This window comes from Mobula birostris, chromosome 7 (genome assembly GCF_030028105.1).
Source record: "Mobula birostris isolate sMobBir1 chromosome 7, sMobBir1.hap1, whole genome shotgun sequence".
Classification (NCBI taxonomy): domain Eukaryota; kingdom Metazoa; phylum Chordata; class Chondrichthyes; order Myliobatiformes; family Myliobatidae; genus Mobula; species Mobula birostris.
This window is the reverse complement of record NC_092376.1, coordinates 21364818-21383433: the sequence shown is the minus strand read 5'-3', so window position 1 is coordinate 21383433 and position 18616 is coordinate 21364818. Positions and strand designations below refer to the sequence as shown.

General features: G+C 41.2%; 1 protein-coding gene across 8 annotated transcripts in view; it reads right to left on the bottom strand.

Annotated features, from left to right (window-relative positions):
- Positions 1–18616, bottom strand: part of herc2 (HECT and RLD domain containing E3 ubiquitin protein ligase 2) — a 231142-nt gene that overhangs the window by 42737 nt on the left and 169789 nt on the right. For 7 of the 8 annotated variants that reach the window (XM_072262724.1, XM_072262725.1, XM_072262727.1 and 4 more), the window contains 12 exons: positions 18268–18439; positions 13182–13368; positions 10903–11046; positions 9605–9796; positions 6871–7024; positions 6632–6739; positions 4442–4573; positions 2950–3108; positions 1556–1674; positions 1310–1435; positions 1042–1197; positions 173–288 (listed from right to left, as the gene is read on the bottom strand). In XM_072262724.1, the coding sequence (XP_072118825.1) occupies positions 173–288; positions 1042–1197; positions 1310–1435; positions 1556–1674; positions 2950–3108; positions 4442–4573; positions 6632–6739; positions 6871–7024; positions 9605–9796; positions 10903–11046; positions 13182–13368; positions 18268–18439 (1765 nt within the window). The remainder of the gene's footprint in view (positions 1–172; positions 289–1041; positions 1198–1309; positions 1436–1555; positions 1675–2949; positions 3109–4441; positions 4574–6631; positions 6740–6870; positions 7025–9604; positions 9797–10902; positions 11047–13181; positions 13369–18267; positions 18440–18616) is intronic. The other variant, XM_072262731.1, reaches the window with a different exon arrangement.

The window sequence follows — 18616 nt, the reverse complement described above, 5'->3', positions numbered from 1 at the left end:
TTAAACACCTAAGCCACATGTTGACATTATACTGGAGGAGGTAAAACACCAACAGTAAATTAGTCATTATGAGCAGTAAATCAATAATTAGAAAATGGTTCAATTTTTGTGAAATTGTCAAAGAATATCCTTTATTTCATTCAATCAAATATTGAGCCTATAGACTCCACACCTGTTTATCCACTGGACGAGCTGTTCATCTTGCTCTCTTCTAAATACATCGTGGCTTTCATGAAGGACGTTCATGCTTTCATTATCAGTCATTAGTTCACGGATTTTTTTTGCCACCTATACCAGAACACAAATATAAAAATGTATAATGCTTGAAGCCACTTAAAATTGCACAATTCTCATTTACTGCAAAAAATTGGTTTGACTAATTTAAAGTTAGACTATTTAACCCTGAACTTCGAATCATCTGTCATCTTAACTCCACCATCTCAACTCCACCATCTCACCCCTACATTTATCTTCTTTGTCACTGAGTTCCTTCACTGCTCAAAGGTTCGATGCAAGTTTAAGGCACTTTATGTTTCATTTCAACATATTACAGCATTTTAGACTTGATAATAAACACAGCACTTCCAAATCATCAGCACTTCAGCATATTCATTCAAGATTTCCAGCGTTCCTTCCAAATTGTTTTAGTAATGCCAAATAATTACTCCTTTTCCTTTTGCATTGGTGTTTCATTGTCTACGTGTAATAACTAGTATCAGTGGGCACAAAGTAATTCTTTCATCTATAATCCTGAAAATTTACCAATCAGTTCTTAACAGAAGCAGTTATCTACACATCATTGAACTCAATTCAATTTGTTAATTGTTATTCACATTTATTAGGTGGTTTCCTGGAACCTTATAAAACAAGTTTCATCTTTACAATCTTACATGCCAACCCCACATAATCCACAACAAAGAAATTATCCTACTGCGAGCAAGACATACCAATACATCTTGTATGTAAATTTTCCTAAGAGCCATTCCAAATGGATGAACTAGAAGACAGCCTACTTTATCTAGATTTTATAATATTTATTACCTCATCAGGAAACTGTCGTGGCAAAGGTGTCCGTTTATCCAGAGCTACAGCAACTCTCAAAGCTGTGCAGTATCTTCTAAACCAGGCCCACTTGTGCGTTTCAGCACAGCAAGGCAAAGTGTCGAGCTCCAAATCACATGCCAGAGCAACCAAAACCTGAAAAACAAAAAAAAAGTTCTTTAAAAATCGGTACATCAGGTGTGGATATGGCATCATAAATTCAGACTCCTAGTTGTTCAATTACATGAACAGAACCAAAAATAATTACCTTAAAGAAGGGGCTGTGAAGGAGCTGTTTTCCCCCTCTAACAATGGGATCTTCATATTCATACTGACGTTGCAAAGCTTCAGGAAGACCTTTGACCAATGCAGCTAAAGCAGTCCCTGTAAAGCTCTTTTAAAAAAAAAAGGACAATAGTGAGTTTATTATGCTAGGTACTTCACTTTTTAAAAATAAAAAACAAACAAATAAAACAATTAAGATCTAATATTCTTAACTGGGTTGTCACCATACCAGAGATCTTGATTCTCCATCACTGTCACCAAGAAGTCGATTGATATTTATAGTCTGACCAAACTCTGTCGTTAAAAGTTTGCGCAGTCTCTGCAAGGCCCACATCCTGTGACTAGCAGCTTTCATAATGAAGCAAGAAGATAAGTTAGTACATTGGTCTTAATAATGCCTGCAGTGAGCAGTTTCTGTACTAAAGGCACTTCAATGCTTCTACCACAACTGCGCCAGTCAGACCTCAATAGGATTCTTCACATCCTTACTCTCTACTCTACCAACTTCACAATGTCCGACACCCCCAACGGAATCCCACCAATAGACACATCACTGCCTTTTCTTTCAGCATTCCCATAAAACACTTTCTCTAGGATGCCCTAGTTCATCACTCCACTTACGTTCACAGCTCTCCTTGAGCATCTTCAGATTCAGCACCTCCTCTTTCACCCCATCGCACTTGACAGTTTGTACCTCCTTCCCGTCCCTCCACCTTCTCATTTTGGCTTCTCCCCCCTTCATTTCCAGTCCCAATGAAAGGTCTCAGCCTAAAACATCAACTGTTTACTCCTTTCTATAGATTCTGCCTGACCTGCTGAGTTCTTCCAGCAATTTCTGTTTGCTAACCAGGATCCCACATTTTCCACCTGATAATGAGGACAATGAGTTCTTTGTACAGATTTCAGTTTTAGGTACTGTATTCATTGCTCAAAATACGGCTGCATTCCACAGTGGGAAGACTAAACACAGACTGGACGACAGATTTACACAACATTTCAAGTTGTTATGCAAAGCCTCAAATGTGACCTTGAAGCCCAAGTCACCTGTCATTTTAATTTCTCCATCTCACTCATTCTCTAAGTTCTACCACTGAGTTCCTCCTCTGCTTCAACAAAGTTTAATGCCAGGTAAATAAATTGCACCTTATCTTCCATCTGAATAGATGACAACTTTCTACATTCAAAATGAGTTGAGCAGTTTCAAATGAACCACATTTTCACCAAGACTTCTGCCTCCCCTTCAAAATAATTTGAGTAATTTCACACCTTGGCCCCAGAGGAATGCCATTTCATTTGACTGCATTCATGTGTATACGTGAGTGACAATTAATCTTGAGCTTGACCATTATTCTGTACTTTTAATACTTTGGGGGTTTTGTTACCTTACACACTCATCCTTTTATCGTTTAATCTCTCCAAACCTCACCCTATCACAAACCTACTACTTTGTTCCTTCCTAGTATCACCTTCACATCTCTAGACCTTACAAGTATAACTTTGATCTCATGCAACATTTTTGGTCCTAACCATTCCTTTCCATGAAAATATTGCCCAGATACCCAAGTATTTCTACCATTTCAGCTTGTATATTTTCTTTTAGGTACTGCACTTTTTAATACTTACCAAGAGCACTTAGCTGAGCGCACGCTGCCAAAGAGGCAGCTAAACGTGGTACAATACTTCTGTTTGAAGCAAAGCTTAATCGGAAATCCAACAGGCAAGTAACTAAATCCATTGAGGGGCATGACAAAATACAACGGTCCGACAGAAGATCTTTAGGACCTAATTTAAATATTAAAATATCAATTAGATGATTAGATGTGAACAATGGAAATTTACCGGAATTAACCAATACAGATATAAAATGGGTAAGACATGATTCAGTAACTCTCCAGTCTGTTACTTTGTGGTCATCTGGCATGTCTGAATCTATAGTACAGATCAGTATTAATTAATTTTAAGATCTAACTGTGATCAAAAATGAACTAAAATCTGTACAAGCATGTAGCTAATTAACCCACCAGTCTCAGCAATCTCAGTTGGCAGCATTTCCAACTTAAAGAAATTTCAGGTTACAGACAGTTTCCAGCTGCCATTTCCCACAACTGTTCCACTATACTTAAAGGACAGTTCTCCTACACAGAGGAAGGTGATCGGGGGAAATTCCTGGTTCACTTCCTAAGGGTGCTGCACTAAAGGGATTCAACCCGCAGTCAATATTATAAAATTTGTACCACAAAGTTCAGGAAATGATAAAACAGGAGCAATACATGCAAAATGCCGGAGAAACTCGGCAGGTCTGGCAGCATCTGTGGGGAGGAAGGAATAAGCAGTTGACTTTTCAGGCCCGGTTTCGCATGAATACTGATGAAAGGTTTCAGCCTGAAATATCAACTCTTTATTCTTCTCCACAGATGCTGCCTGACCTGGTGAGTTCCTCCAGCATTTTGGGTGTGTACTCTGGATTTCCAGCAGCGGAAGAACCTTGTGTTGACGAAGCAAAAGGCTACTTTCTGTGGTTCATCGGACAGAACCTCCCACTTCTAAATTTAGAATGAGCACCCATTAATTTTGAAACAGGATACAAATGAAGGGTTAAAAGGAAAATAAAACCAACAATCTGATCATGGACTATCTCCAACTACTACTTTGATCTTTCTTCGTGTTTGAATGACAGTCAATAATAAAAGCAGATTGTGAATGGCCTAAAAGGCTGTACATGACAGAGGAAACAAATGGAGGTCAAGTGCAATTATCGGAAAGATTGGGCAGGAGTTTCAAAATTAAAGCAATTGAAAGACATTTAATACTGAACTTTGTCACAAACAGAACCCACAGTAGCTGGCAAAAGACATGTAAAGATACTCAAACATGGCTGGCAAAACAGACATTTCATATTTCTATAAAAAATAATACTTTGTGGAGAAATTAAAACATTTGAGTGGATCCAACAAAAACATATGCCGAAATATAACTGAATGTTTGGACCCTTCAAAACGCATCACAGCTTTCAATTGCTTTATAAGTGCTCTAATGTCATGGAAACAAAATACTAAGCCCTGTTGCCATGGTGCTTGCCTATCTGTGTACTTAATAACAAAAGTCTGTGAGTTACCTGCAGCCGGCATTATGGGATACACTGTAAATCGCCAGCCCCAGCCATTCACAGAACCATCACTGGTGAACTTCCACTTTAGCTCATCTCCAGGAATTCTCAGTTCACTGGACCAGTCTGACCATTCTCGACCTGTGACAGCCACAAATCATTGCACAACTAAACCATAATTGGACCAATAAACCTTTGCACCACAATATTCGGTAATTTTGTGGGTGACGTATGATTCACTGACTTGCGAGATACAAATCTGCACAAAAAGTGGTGGAGCCAATGATAACATCACTTTATGTGGACCAAAGTAACAACAAGTAATTAACTTCTTAAGTTGGATATTATTCCTTCAAATATTTCGACTCTTTAATTGCAGACTTATTTTTTTCTCCCTTATGTTTATAAAATGCCCATAAAATTTAAGTCGACATACAACTATCAAAGCAGGAAGTTTTTGTGGACTGTGATAGCCTAGATCATATTCTAATTAAAGCAGAAGCCACACTGAAATAATGGCAGCTCCTATTAACTCCAATTACTGCAAATATGAATGACCAGACACTATGATGCTGCTGGTGGAGCTGTTGCCTCAAAGTTTAATCCTGACCTCTGGTGGTGTCTGCATATTCTCCCTTGTGGCTACATGGGTTTCCTCTGGGTGATCAATTTTCCTCCCCCATCCTCAAGATTAGTGGTAGGTGGGTTTGATAGGTTAATGGTCAGAATAGATTAAAGGAAACTAATGCAAAAATGGGATTACTCTGAGCCAGCGTGAGTTCAATGAGCCAAATGACATCCTACTGTGTTCTTAAGGAACATGGAAAATATTGTGGTTTTGCATTATTTGACTCAAATTTTACCATCATCAAATTCCTTCATTCTTGCAGTATATATTGTGATTGCACCAGTGGCACAGTAGTGTAGTGGTTAGCACAACACTTTATAGTACAGGCAATTCAGGTTCAATTCCCACTGCTGCCTGTAAGGAGTTTGTATGTTCTCCCTGTGACTGTGTTGGTTTTCTCCAGGTGCTCCTGTTTCTTCCCACAGCCCAAAGATTTACTAGTTGGTCAGTTAATTAGTCACTGCAAATTGCCCTATGATTAGGCTCAGATTCAATTGGGGGATTGCTGGTTGTCATGGCTCGAAAGGCCAGAAAGGCCTATAACATGCTGCAGCTCAATAAAAAAAATTAAAAATAAAGACGACTGTCTGCTGTCCAATCTTAGCATTATTGCTCCATAAATCAACCAAAATTGTTAAAACGTGAAAAATTAAAGGAAAAGTAACCGATGGTGCATTTGTGTGTGAAATATACTCTATGGTGCTTTGCAGACCAGTGATCAAATGAAAAGACAAACTAATGAAAAAGTTTAAAGAATTTGCTGATGATGCATGTTTCAAGAGGACTATTAAAATGGATGCTAGATAGCATTATAAAAAAATCTACAGCATGGACTAAAGTCAACTTAAATCATATGCAATAACAGTAAAGCAACAATGTGAGGACCGAGGCTGTAAGGAACAAAGGACTAAATCGTAGATGCAAAAGTGTTACAGGATTGAGGGCTAGAGATAGAAACTCAATTTCTTTGTTATGTATTGCAATGTACTGCCGGCGTTAAACAATACATTTCATGATATAGTCTACGCCACTGATATTAAACCCAATTTTGACTTTGATTCTGAAGGTAGTAGTACCCAGAATGAAACCTCTTCTTCTGAACCTGCCTTTTAAAAGATAGTTTGATTCTGAATATGCCAGAAACTCATCAACAGGAAGTCATAATCAATGAGACAGATTTCATTAAATACAATATTTTTCATTTGTTGTACAAAATCTGAATAGGTCATGTGTCTTTCTTTCAGAATGTAATTCCTGGGCTAAATATTCAGCAATCTTTCCTCCAAAGTACTAAATAATGCATCAAGTACAAAATAATGCATCAAGTTGCTTCAGAAGTTGCATCACCTTGAATTCCCAATAACATTGCATTTCTTTCACATGAAATTTTTGAAGCTGGACAAATATACCCTTCATAGCATTTTTAAGCACTTCAACTGTTTCAATTAACAGGAAAAGAAAAGCAGTTTTGTAAATGCAATCAAATTTCATATTGCCAATTTAAATATTAAGACAACTCATCACTTGTGACATGCACTGAAAACGGGCCGTTAAAATCCAATTGTTAATACCTGATCTTACAGACACAATCCTGTTGGCACCATCCATTATGGTTAACGGGTCATGGCGACGCTCCGTGGAACACTGTCGATCAAATTCAACTCTAAGGCCTTCTGCACCTAAATAATAGCCACAGAAAAAGTCATCTGCTTGCATATCTAAGCTTTCCTTCATATCAAATGCTGCCATAGGACACAAGTAACTGAGCGCCTAGAATCGGTATGTTTTACATGCATAAAATTGTAGATACCTGGTATTTTGACTGTTCCACTCGTGGAGGTGTCATCTGTGTACGGGTGACTACTTTCCACTATCACCGGCTGAGGAGCATGTCGCCCACTTTGAGAATCCGAGGCTACATCTTCCAATTCAGTCACACACAACTCCAGCAACATGTCTGCCACCTGTGGTATGGAAATGCAGTTATAAGTTAAATAGTAGCAAGTACAGAATAATAATTGCATTTGGAATGAGTGTTAAAAGTTCAGTGTCTAAAATATTACTATTGAAAAACAAAGAAATCAAATTTCAAAATTAAATTCCTTTAAAAAGTTCAAGTGAGCAACTTAGTATAGAATTTCTTGTCAATAAAGTCAGTCACAGAACACCAGCGCACATAACAGGCCCTTTGGTCCATCTAGTCCATGCCAAACTATTATTTTGCCTCATCACATCAACCTGCACGTGGGCCACAGCCCTCCATACCCTTTCCATCCACGTACCTATCCAAATTTCTCTTCGATGTTAAATCAACCCCACATCCACCACTTCCACTGGCAGCTCATTCCAGACTCTTGCCCCCTCATGTTCCTCTTAAATATTTCAAGTAAAGTCATGTCTATTGTCATATAACTACATATACATGTATATAACCATGCAATGAATAGAAATGAGACAATGTTTCTCTGAACCAGGGTGTAAAGTACACAAAACATGATAACTTATGAATGTAAGGATAAAATCTACAGATGAATCACACATAAATAACAAACTAAAGTGCATTAATATTAAATATTGTAAGGTACAGAACAGATTAACCAGTGACACTTCGAATACAATCTGGCAGGGAGTTCAGAAGCCTAATGGCCTGAAGAAACTGAATTTCATCCAGACCGTTATTATTATCTTGTTATTATGCATCGTAGATTGTTCTACTATGACCTGATGGTAGAAAGTCAAAGAGGATGCTGGATGGATGGTTGGAATCTTTAATAATACTAACGGCTCTGCGTATGCAGCGCTCCTGATAAATGTTCCTGATGGATGGCAGGGAGACCCCTATGATGCTCTCAGCTGTTTTATCAGTCCTTTATAGGGACTTCCGGTCTGATCCTCAACTGCACCCATATCAGATAGAGATACAACTTGGCAGGACGCTCTCAACGGTGCTCCTGTAAAATACAGTTATGATGGGGTTGGGGAGAGGGGGGAGCCTTGCTTCCTCAATCTTCTTAGGAAGTGGATTCACTGCTGTGCCTTCTTGTTCAGGGAGGTGATATTAAGGGACCAGGTAAGGTCATCTGTGATGTGAACTTGCAGGAACTTGGCACATTTAACTCTCTCTACAGAGGAGCCACGAGGGGGATGGTTCATCTGCACCTTCCTGAAGTCCACAATGATTTCCTTTGTCTTCTCCACATTCAAGCTTAGGTTATTCTTCTTACACCAATCCACCAGCCGCTCCACTTCCTCTCTATACACCTTCTCGTCACTGTTCATGATAAGGGCAATCGCTGCTATGTCATCCACAATCTTGATGTCACTGCTTGAGCTGGATCCTGCAACACAGTCAAGTGTCAGCAGTATGAACAGCAGCAGACTGAGCACACAGCCTTAGGGAGTGCCAAATCTCAGCGTAATGGGACGAGAGACGACGCTGCCCACATAGGCTGACTGTGGCCTTACTGTGAAGAAGTCAATATCCAGTTGCAGAGGGAGGTGTTGAACCCAGCGAGGACAGTTTCACCACCAGTTTCTGAGGTATGATGAAGCTGAATGCCAAAATGAAGTCCATAAACAGCAGTCTGGCATATGAGACCCCATTTTCCAGGCGGGACAAGACAGAATGCACACTTTTCACCCTTAATCTATGACCTCTAGCTCTAATCACACCAAACCTCAGTGGAAAAAGTCAACTTACATTTACCCTTATCTATACCCCTCATCATTTTGTATACCACATCAATGGATCTGGGGTTGAGAGGGTGAACGGTTTTAAGCTCTTTCGCATACACATCACCGAGGATCTCACATGGTCGGTACATACCAGCTGTGTGGTGAAAAGGCACAACTCATGCAGTTGAAGAAGTTTGGTATGGGCCCCCATATCCTAAGAACTTTCTACAGGGGTACGATTGAGAGCATCCTGACTGGCTGCATCACTGCCTGGTATGGGAACTGTACCTCCCTCAATCGCAGGACTCTGCAGAGAATGGTGTGGACAGCCCAGCACATCTGTAGATGTGGACTTCACATGATTCAGGACATTTACAAAGACAGGTGTGTAAAAAGGGCTCAAAGGATCACTGGGGACCTAAGTCACTTCAACCACAAACTGTTCTAGTTGCTACCATCCGGGAAACGATACCACAGCATAAAAGCCGGGTCCAACAGACTCCAGGACAGCTTCTTCCACCAGGCCATCAGACTGATTAATTCATGCTGATACAATTGTATTACTATGTTATATTGACTGTTCTGTTGTACATACTGTTTATTATAAATTACTGTAAATTGCACATTTAGACAGACGTAACAAAAATTTTTTACTCCTCATGTATATGAAGGATGTAAGTAATAAAGTCAGTTCAATTCACTATCAAATCTCCCTTCATTCTCTAGGAAATAAAGTTATAATCAATTCAACCTTTCCCTATTACTCAGATTCTGAAGTCCCAGCAACATATTTGTAAATTTTCTCTGTATTTTTTGAATCTTATTGATAACTTTCCTGCAGGTAGATGACCAGAAATATTTATATTTACCTGTGGATAGGCAGTGCCCATTGCTGAAAGCACAGCTGACAAGACATCTTTGCCTTTCTCACCAGCACGACCTGACACAGCCAACTTCAACAAATCAACCATTACTCGAGTGTCATCTGGTATAAGAAGACTTGTGAATTCATCCAAGTGTTGTGGTTCAGGCCCAGATGATTTAGCCTGGTTTTCTGAATCCTTTTCAAAGAAAATGTTTCATTTAAAGTCAGAAGTTTAAATCAGATCAGTATGATACATCCTTAAGATGTGAAATAGACAAATGATTAAATGTATTTTGTCAACTGGATTCAAGATCTCCCTTTATCACGAGTGCTAGACAGCAAGATGCACATTTAATAAATTCTAACAATAAATATTGCCCAGCTATTTTTTTTTTTAAATACATACATTTACTATTGTAATCTAAAGCATTTTCATGCATTGCACAGTACTCCTGCTGAAAAACAATACATTTCACGACATACTCTCAGTGACCACTTTATTAGGTACACCTGTATGCCTGCTCATTAGTGCAAATATCTAATCAGACAATCATTTGGCAACAACTCAGTGCACAAAAGCATGCAGACATGGTCAAGACGTTCACTTGTTGTTCTGACCAATCATCAGAATGGGGAAGAAATGTGATCCAAGTGACTTTGACCGTGGAATGGTTGCTGGTACCAGAAGGGGTGATTTCAGTACCTCTGTAACTGCTAATCCCCTGGGACTTTCACCCACACCAATCTCTAGAGTTTACAGAGAATGATGCAAACAAACATCCACTGTGTGGCAGTTCTGCAGGCAAAAATACCTTGCTGTTTGAGAGAGGTCAGAGGAGAATGGCCAGTCTGGTTCAAGCCGACAGGAAGGCGACAGTGAAAAGTATAACCACACGTTACAACAGCAGAAGAACATTTCTGAACGGACACATCAAGCCTTGAAGTGGATGGGCTATAGCAGCAGAAGACTACGAACATGCGCTCAGTAGCCACACTATTAGGTACATGTGGTACCTAATGAAGTGGCCACTGAGTGTATGTCAGTGATATTAAATCTGAATGTGATGAGACCGAAATAACAGGGGTAACCAGTCAAAGAACATGACTGAGAGTACTTTTAAAAAGGAAAGAATATGGAAACCATTACTATACCCTTGAGAAAAGTGGCAGAACAGCCATATCCTATTATAAAAAGACATCTAACCTAAGCCAATTATCTGTTATTATCACAGAGTCACTGTAAAAATAATAAGGTTTAGTTTATTAGATGTATTTTAATTATACCGTTATGGCATGGATTACCTCTTTTGTTTTGGTCATGGTCTCTGCAATTATACTGGCAGCTCTAGGGTCATCGGTCACAGGAATGAAAGGACGAGCTGAGGTTGTTGAAGTAGAGGGTGTCACTGCAGATGATGGTGTCAGAACTTCTTCTGAAGATGCAACCTTAAATACATAAAGGTATTTTTATAATTTGAGAGATTGCACATGAAAAGCTGACAAATTTGGTAGAATGTACCAAACAGTCCATCAAATCTGGTTTAAGATGGCCCTGGCAATGCCCAGCGACTATGTATCAGCAGCAAAATTCAAATCAAAGAAAACTATGAAACACCCTATTGATGACACTTTATTAATAACAATCACCACTAACAATGGGCAGGCATGCAAAGATGAGGTGGGAAGAGGCAAGGCGGGAGGTGGGAGCGAGGCATGGCGGGAGTGAGTGGGCAAAATTGGAAAGGTCAGGTATGGGCAAAATTGTGGCACTGAAGTCCAGGCCCCAGAGCTGTCCAAGAGCGAGGAACGACCCTATGCTTGGCCGAATTTAAGTGCCAGGCCAGATTGAAAAGTTCAGGGTGTCGGAATCGGAGGCAAGGGATGGGCTGGTTCTCTCTGGTCCTATTCAGTTCTGCTCACTGCTCCATGAGGTTTACTCAGCTCTACGCTGAACTGAGGCTGTGGCCTGCTTCAACTACAAGTCATGCGCATCTTCGTGTCCTTCGTAAAGCTTCAGTTCTGAATGATATTTGCTTACTTTTATTGTTTGCAGGATTTTTTTCCTCTGCACATTGGATGTTTGTCTTTTTGATGGGTTCTCTTGGGGTTTCTTTGTTTTGTGGCTGCCCGTAATAAGACAAATCTCAAGGTTGCATAATGTCAAGATGGGAGGAGGAGAAGATGGCGAGACACAGTGCGCGCGGCCTCTCCGATGATGAATATCCGTTATCTGTCAAGTAGGAGTCCGTGCACAATTCTGATTTGATGGAGGCAGACATGATAGCACAGAAGAACATTTGGTGAAACTTCTGAAATGCCGGCTTCGCTGCGGCTGCTACTGTGTGATCCAAAATCTCCGGAGGGTAAGGCCCCGAATCCTCAGCTTTGCCTGTTGCTTGGCGGCTGGGGCCGGGGTCAAAGCGCTCAGCAGAGATGGTGCTCGGTGTTGGAGGGCTGGTCAGAGGCTCGAAGTTTTTGGACGGACTCGGAGTCAGACTGTGGTCGGGTGCTTCCAGGATGCTGCATCGGCAAGTTTGCGGCGCTGGAAGCTCATGGCAGGGAGAGTTTTCTTCCTTCTACCGTTTGCGTGAGATGATGGGCTATCGGAACTTTGAGACTTTTTTTTACCGTGCCCATGGTCTGCTCTTATCAAATTACGGTATTGCTTTGCACTGTTGTAACTATATGCTATAATTATGTGGTTTTGTCAGTTTTAGTCTTGGTCTGTCTTGTGTTTCTGTGATATCATACCGGAGGAACATTGTATCATTTTTTAATGCATGCATTTCTAAATGACGGTACACAAGAACTGAGTGTCCTCATAATCTAATGTATACATACTTTGACAATAAAGGTACTTTGAACTTTGAAATCTAGTAGAAGACATGGAAGTTGAGGGGCCAGATTTGAAGAGTAGCCAAGATCAATTGCTCAAGGTGAGGTAATACTGATGGCTAAACTTTATGAATCTATTAGCCTATGTTTTTGGATTACTTGAATGTCAGAACAAAAACCACAGGCATCGTGTTTCTTCTTATTTAGCTGATAAGGTGAATAAGCCTCAGTGCTTTTGGAGAAAATAAATGACGTGCACTCTAGAAATTGTTTGACGTAGTTTCTGCAGTAAATTCTTTCCCTGCTCCTCTTCAAAATAAATCAGCTGGTAAAGCCACCTCAGTGTTAAGCAACAAACTAGTAAACATGCAGTTGGTAAACAAAACAGATGCTGCAGATGCTGGAAATTCACAATAACACACACAAAATACTAGAGGAACTCAGCAGGTCAGGCAGCATCTATGGAGAGGATTAAACAGTCAAAGTTTCGTGCCAAGACCCTTCATCGGGACTGATGAAGTGTCCTATGGAAGGGCCCAAGCATGAAATATAGACTTTGTTTATACCTCTCTGTAGGTGCTGCCTCCCGACCTGCTGAGTTACTCCAGCAATTTGTGTGTGTTACTCTAAGTACGCAATCAATTTTATTTATGACACTTAGGATTATGTTCAAATATGTTTCCAAACATTTTCAGAGTTCTATATATGGTTGAGTTATCATTCCATACTTGCAGAAGCATCCTCACCTCTCCTTTCCTGTCCTGCCAAGGATTTGGACTCAATCTGTCTTCCCTGTCACTTGCCACTTCTGAAGCACAGTCACCAACTGGACTGGTGGCTGTAGATGACTCAGCTGGAGGCACAGGAGATGCTGATGTGCATTCTACAGGTGCAATCATGCTGGCTGGCATCAAGGCTCCCACCAGAGCATCCCTTTAGGGAAAAAAAACATATTTCTTTTAAAACAATCATAGTTGAAAACAATTGATATCAATTCTGAAATTTGTGATTCAAAATGAATCAGAATGAATAACACTGGCATGTGTCATGAACTTTTTTGATTCTGCAGCTACAGACCAATGCAATACATAATAATGGAGGGAAAAATATGAATTACAGTTTTGTATATTCAGTAATCAGATGGCAGAAGGGAAGAAGCTGTTCCTGAATTGTTGAGTGTGTGCCTTCAGGCTTCTGTTCCTCCTTCCTGCTGGAGGCAAGGAGAACAAGGCAAGACCTGGGTGATGAGGGTCCTTAATGATGGTCATTGCCTTTCTGAGGCATCGCTTCTTGAAGGTGTCCTGGAAACTACGGAGGCTAGTGCTCATGATGGATCTGACCAAGTTTACAACTCTCTGCAGCGTACTTCAACACTGTGCAGTGACACCCCCACCACCCTGCCCCGATACCAGTGATGCAGCCAGTTAGAATGCTCTCCACGGTACATCTGTAGAAATTTGAGTGTTTCTGGAGACGTACCAAATCTTCTCAAACTCCTAATAAAATATAGCCACTGTTGTGCCTTCTTTGTAACTGATTGATATGTTGGGTCCAGGCTAGATCAGGAATATGAAACTGCTTACTCTTTTCACTTCTGATCCCTGTGAGGACTGGTGTGTGATACCTTGTCTTACTCTTTCTGAAGGCCACAATCAGTTCTTTGGTCTTACTGACGTTGAGTACAAAGTTGTTGCCACAACACCACTTATCTATCTCACTCTTGTACACCCTCTCATCTCTATCTGAGATTATACCAACAATGGTTGTATCATCAGCAAGTTTAAAGATGGTACTTCAGCTGTGCCCAACCACACAGTCATGGGTGTAGAGAGAGTAGAGCAGTGGGCTAAGCACACATCCCTGTGGTGCAATGGTGTTGATTGTCAGTGAGGTAAATATGTTATTTCCATTCGGCACAGATTGTGGTCTACTGGTTTGGAAGTCAAGGATCCAGATGCAGAGGGAGGTACACAGGCCCAGATTCAGGAGCTTTTCAATCAGAACCATAGGAATGATTGTTTTAACTGCTGAGCTGTAGTCAATAAACAGCATTCCAATATGAGTATTTGTGTTGTCCAGATGATCCAATAAAGAGGAAAATCAAATCTCAATTATTTAAAAAAATGAGACAAAAATGAGCTGTGACAGTAAATCAGTATTGCAGTATTTCCTTAAAAATTAGCTGTAATTTACAGACAATAAATACATCGCCAATACATCACCACCTTGGCCAAGAAAAATCACCAACACCTCTACTTCCTCAGGAGGCTAAAGAAATTTGGTGTTTCCCGGTTGATCCTCACCAGTTTTTAATTGCTGCACCACAAAAAGCATCCTATCCAGGTGGGTTGGTATGGTAACTGCTCTGCTCGTGACTGTAAGAATCTGCAGAAAGTTCTGGACACATCTCAACGCATCACAGAAACCAGATGCCCTTCTACCTATACCTCTTGCTGCCTCAGTAAAGTAGCCAGCAGAATCAAAGACTGCACCTACCGTGGATATTCTCTTATCCCCCTTCCCATAAGGCAGAAGATACAAAAGCCAGTCTCAATGACAGTTTCTACTCCTCTGTTTTAAAACAATCAAGTATTTCACTAGCCACACACTCAAAATGCTGGTGGAACGCAGCAGGCCAGGCAGCATCTATTGGAAGAGGTACAGTCGACGTTTTGGGCCGAGACCCTTCATCAGGACTAACTGAAAGAAGAGATAGTAAGAGACTTGAAAGTGGGAGGGGGAGGCCACCTCCAACAGGATCCCACCACTAAGCACATCTTTCCCTCCCCTCCTCTTTCTGCTTTCCGCAGGGATTGCTCCCTACGCGACTCCCTTGTCCATTCATCCTTGTCCATCCCTTCCCACCGATCTCCCTCCTGGCACTTATCCTTGTAAGCGGAACAAGTGCTACATATGCCCTTACACTTCCTCCCTCACCACCAATCAGGGCCCCAGACAGTCCTTCCAGGTGAGGCAACACTTCACCTGAGTCGGCTGGGGTGATATACTGCGTCCAGTGCTCCCGTTGCGGCCTTCTATATATTGGCGAGACCCAAGGCAGGCTGGAAGACCAGTTCGCTGAACACCTACGCTCTGTCCGCCAGAGAAAGCAGGATCTCCCAGTGGCCACACATTTTAATTCCACGTCCCATTCCCATTCCGATATGTCTGTCCACGGCCTCCTCTACTGTCAAGATGAAGCCACACTCAGGTTGGAGGAACAATACCTTATATTCCGTGTGGGTAACCTCCGACCTGATGGCATGAACATTGACTTCTCTAACTTCCATTAATGCCCCTCCTCCCCTTCTTACTCATTCATTCATTTATTATTCCCCCCTTTTTTTCCTCTCTCTCCCTTTTCTCCCCCTGTCCCTCCCACTACAACTCCTTGCCTGCTCTCCATCTTCCTCTGGGCTCCCCTCCCCCTTTTCTTGCCTCTTGTCCCATGATCCTCTCATATCCCTTTTGCCAATCAACTATCCAGCGCTTAGCTCCCTCTCCCCCTCCTGTTTTCTCCTATCATTTCGGATCTCCCCCCCCCCCACCCCACTTTCAAATCTCTTACCATCTCTTCTTTCAGTTAGTCCTGATGAAGGGTCTCGGCCTGAAACATCGAGTGTACCTCTTCCCATAGATGCTGCCTGGCCTGCTGCGTTCCACCAGCATTTTGTGTGTGTTGCTTGAATTTCCAGCATCTGCAGATTTCCTCGTGTTTGCGTTTTTAAATATTTCACTAGTGTTGGGCTTCCTACCTACAGCCCACAGATCCCTCAGTTAATGGTAAGGCTGCCTTGCTGTCTCTGATACAGGCCAAGTAAACAGTATTTCCTTCAAAAGATCGTAAGACAAACTACAAACCAGCCAGTTTTCTTATAAAACTGCACAACAGTACCCCCAAGAGAATTGATGCAGTTTTAAAAGGCAAAGGTGGTCACACCAAATACAGATTTTTTATTTTTTTTTAACTGTTTACTGGTCTTTGTAGTACTTTTTTGATATTTAGAAACTTTCATTTAATAATTTTTGAAAGCATCTTCACTTGACAGAATGTTTTCTTACATAAGACCCATAAGATACAGAAGCAGAATTAGGCCATTTGGCCCATCGAGTCTGCTCCGCCATTTCATCATGGCTGATCCATTTTTCCTCTCAGCCCCAATCTCCTGCCGTCCCCCCGTATCCCTTCATGCTCCGACCCACCAAGAATCTACAAACTCTGCCTGCCTTAAATATAAAGACATGGCCTCTACAGCTGCCTGTGGAAATGAATTCCCCTCTCTGGCTAAAGAAATTCCTCCTCAGCTCCATTCTAACAGGAGGTCCCTCTATTTTGAGGCCGTGTCCTCTGGTCTTAGACACTCCCACCATAGGAAATATCCTCTCTACAGTCACTCTATCAAGGCCTTCACCATTTGATAAATTTTAATTAGGCCATCCCCTCATTCTTCTAAGTTCCAGTGAATACAAGCCCAGAGCCATCAAACACTCTTCATTTGACAAGTCCTTTAATCTTGGAATCATTCTTGTAAACCTCCTTTGAACCCTGTCCAGCTACAGCACATTCTTTCTATGATAGGGGCCTAAAACTGCTCACAATACTCTAAGTGAGGCCTCACCAGTGGTTTATAAAGTCTCAACATTACATCCTTGCTTTTACATTCAAGTCCTCTTGAAATTAATGGTAGCATTGCATTTGCCTTCCTCACTACAGACTCAACCTGCAAATTAACCTTCAGGGAATCCTGCTCAAAGACTCCCAAGTCTCCTTGCGCCTCAGATTTTTGAATTTTCTCTCCACTTAGAAAATAGTCAACCCTTTCATTTCTTCTACTAAAGCGCATTACCATACACTTTCCATCTGCCAATTCTTTGTCCATTCTAATCTGTTTAAGTCCTTCTGTAGCCTCCCTATTTCCCCAAAACCACCTGCCCCTCCACCTAACTTCATATCATCAGCAAAGCTTACAACAAAACTATCAATTCCAGCATCCAAATCATCCACATATAATGTAGAAAGAACCGGTCCCAACTCAGGCCCCTGTGGAACACCACTAGTCACTGGCAGCCAACCAGAAAAGGCTCCCTTTATTCCCACTCTTTGCCTCATGCCAACAAGTCACAGCTTCATGTATGCTAGAACCTTTTCTGTAATACCATGGGCTCATAGCTTGTTAAGCAGCGTCATGTGTGGCACTTTGTCAAAGGCCTTATGAAAATTCAAGTACACAACATCAACTGATTCTCCTTTGTTTCCCCTGCTTGTTATTTCTTCGAAGAATTTCAACAGATTTGTCAGGCAAGATTTTCCCTCGAGGAAACCATGCTGACTATGGCCTATTTTACATGTGCCTCCAAGTACTTCGAAACTACATCCTTAATAGTCAACTCCAACATCTTCCAATCACTGAGGCCAGACTAATTGGCCTATAGTTTCCTTTCTTCTGTCTCTCTCCCTTCTTGAAGAGCGGAGTGACATTTTCAATTTCACAGTCTTCCAGAACCATTTCAGAATCTTGTGATTCTTGAAAGATCATTACTAATGCCTCCATAATCTCTTTAGCCACCTTGTTCAGAATCCTGGGGTGTACACCATCTGGTCCAGGTGACTTATCTACCTTCAGACCTTTCAGTTTCCCAAGAACCTTCTCCCTAGTAATGGTAACTTCACACACTTCATGACCCCTGACAGCTGTAACTTCCACCATACTGCTAGTGTCTTCCACAGTGAAGAGTGTTGCAAAAATGTGTGGGTAAGACTTTTGCACAGTACTATATATTAAGGCTCAGAAATCACTTCCTTTAGAATAATATTCACTTGCATGCCATTACCGAGAATACATGATCTGCAGAGCTGTCAGCACATGGGACAATGCCTGCTGCTTGGAATGGTTCCCATCCAATGAGAGAAGAATCTTCGCAAGCGAAGGTCGATTGGGTTTGGAGTTGTTTAAGCCACTAATTTTGTTGCTGATGGCGGTAGAGTCCATGTCTGATTGAACACCTACATGGAATAAAAGTAAATCACCAGGTTTCTCCAAAAGTAATATACATTCTATAGATTAATGAAAAGGCACACAGTCTGCACAAGATATTCTTGTTAAAGAAATTAACTACTAAATAAACCTTCCACACGTACACTTAACTTCTTTCAAGACAGCAAAAGTTACACTGTTTAATA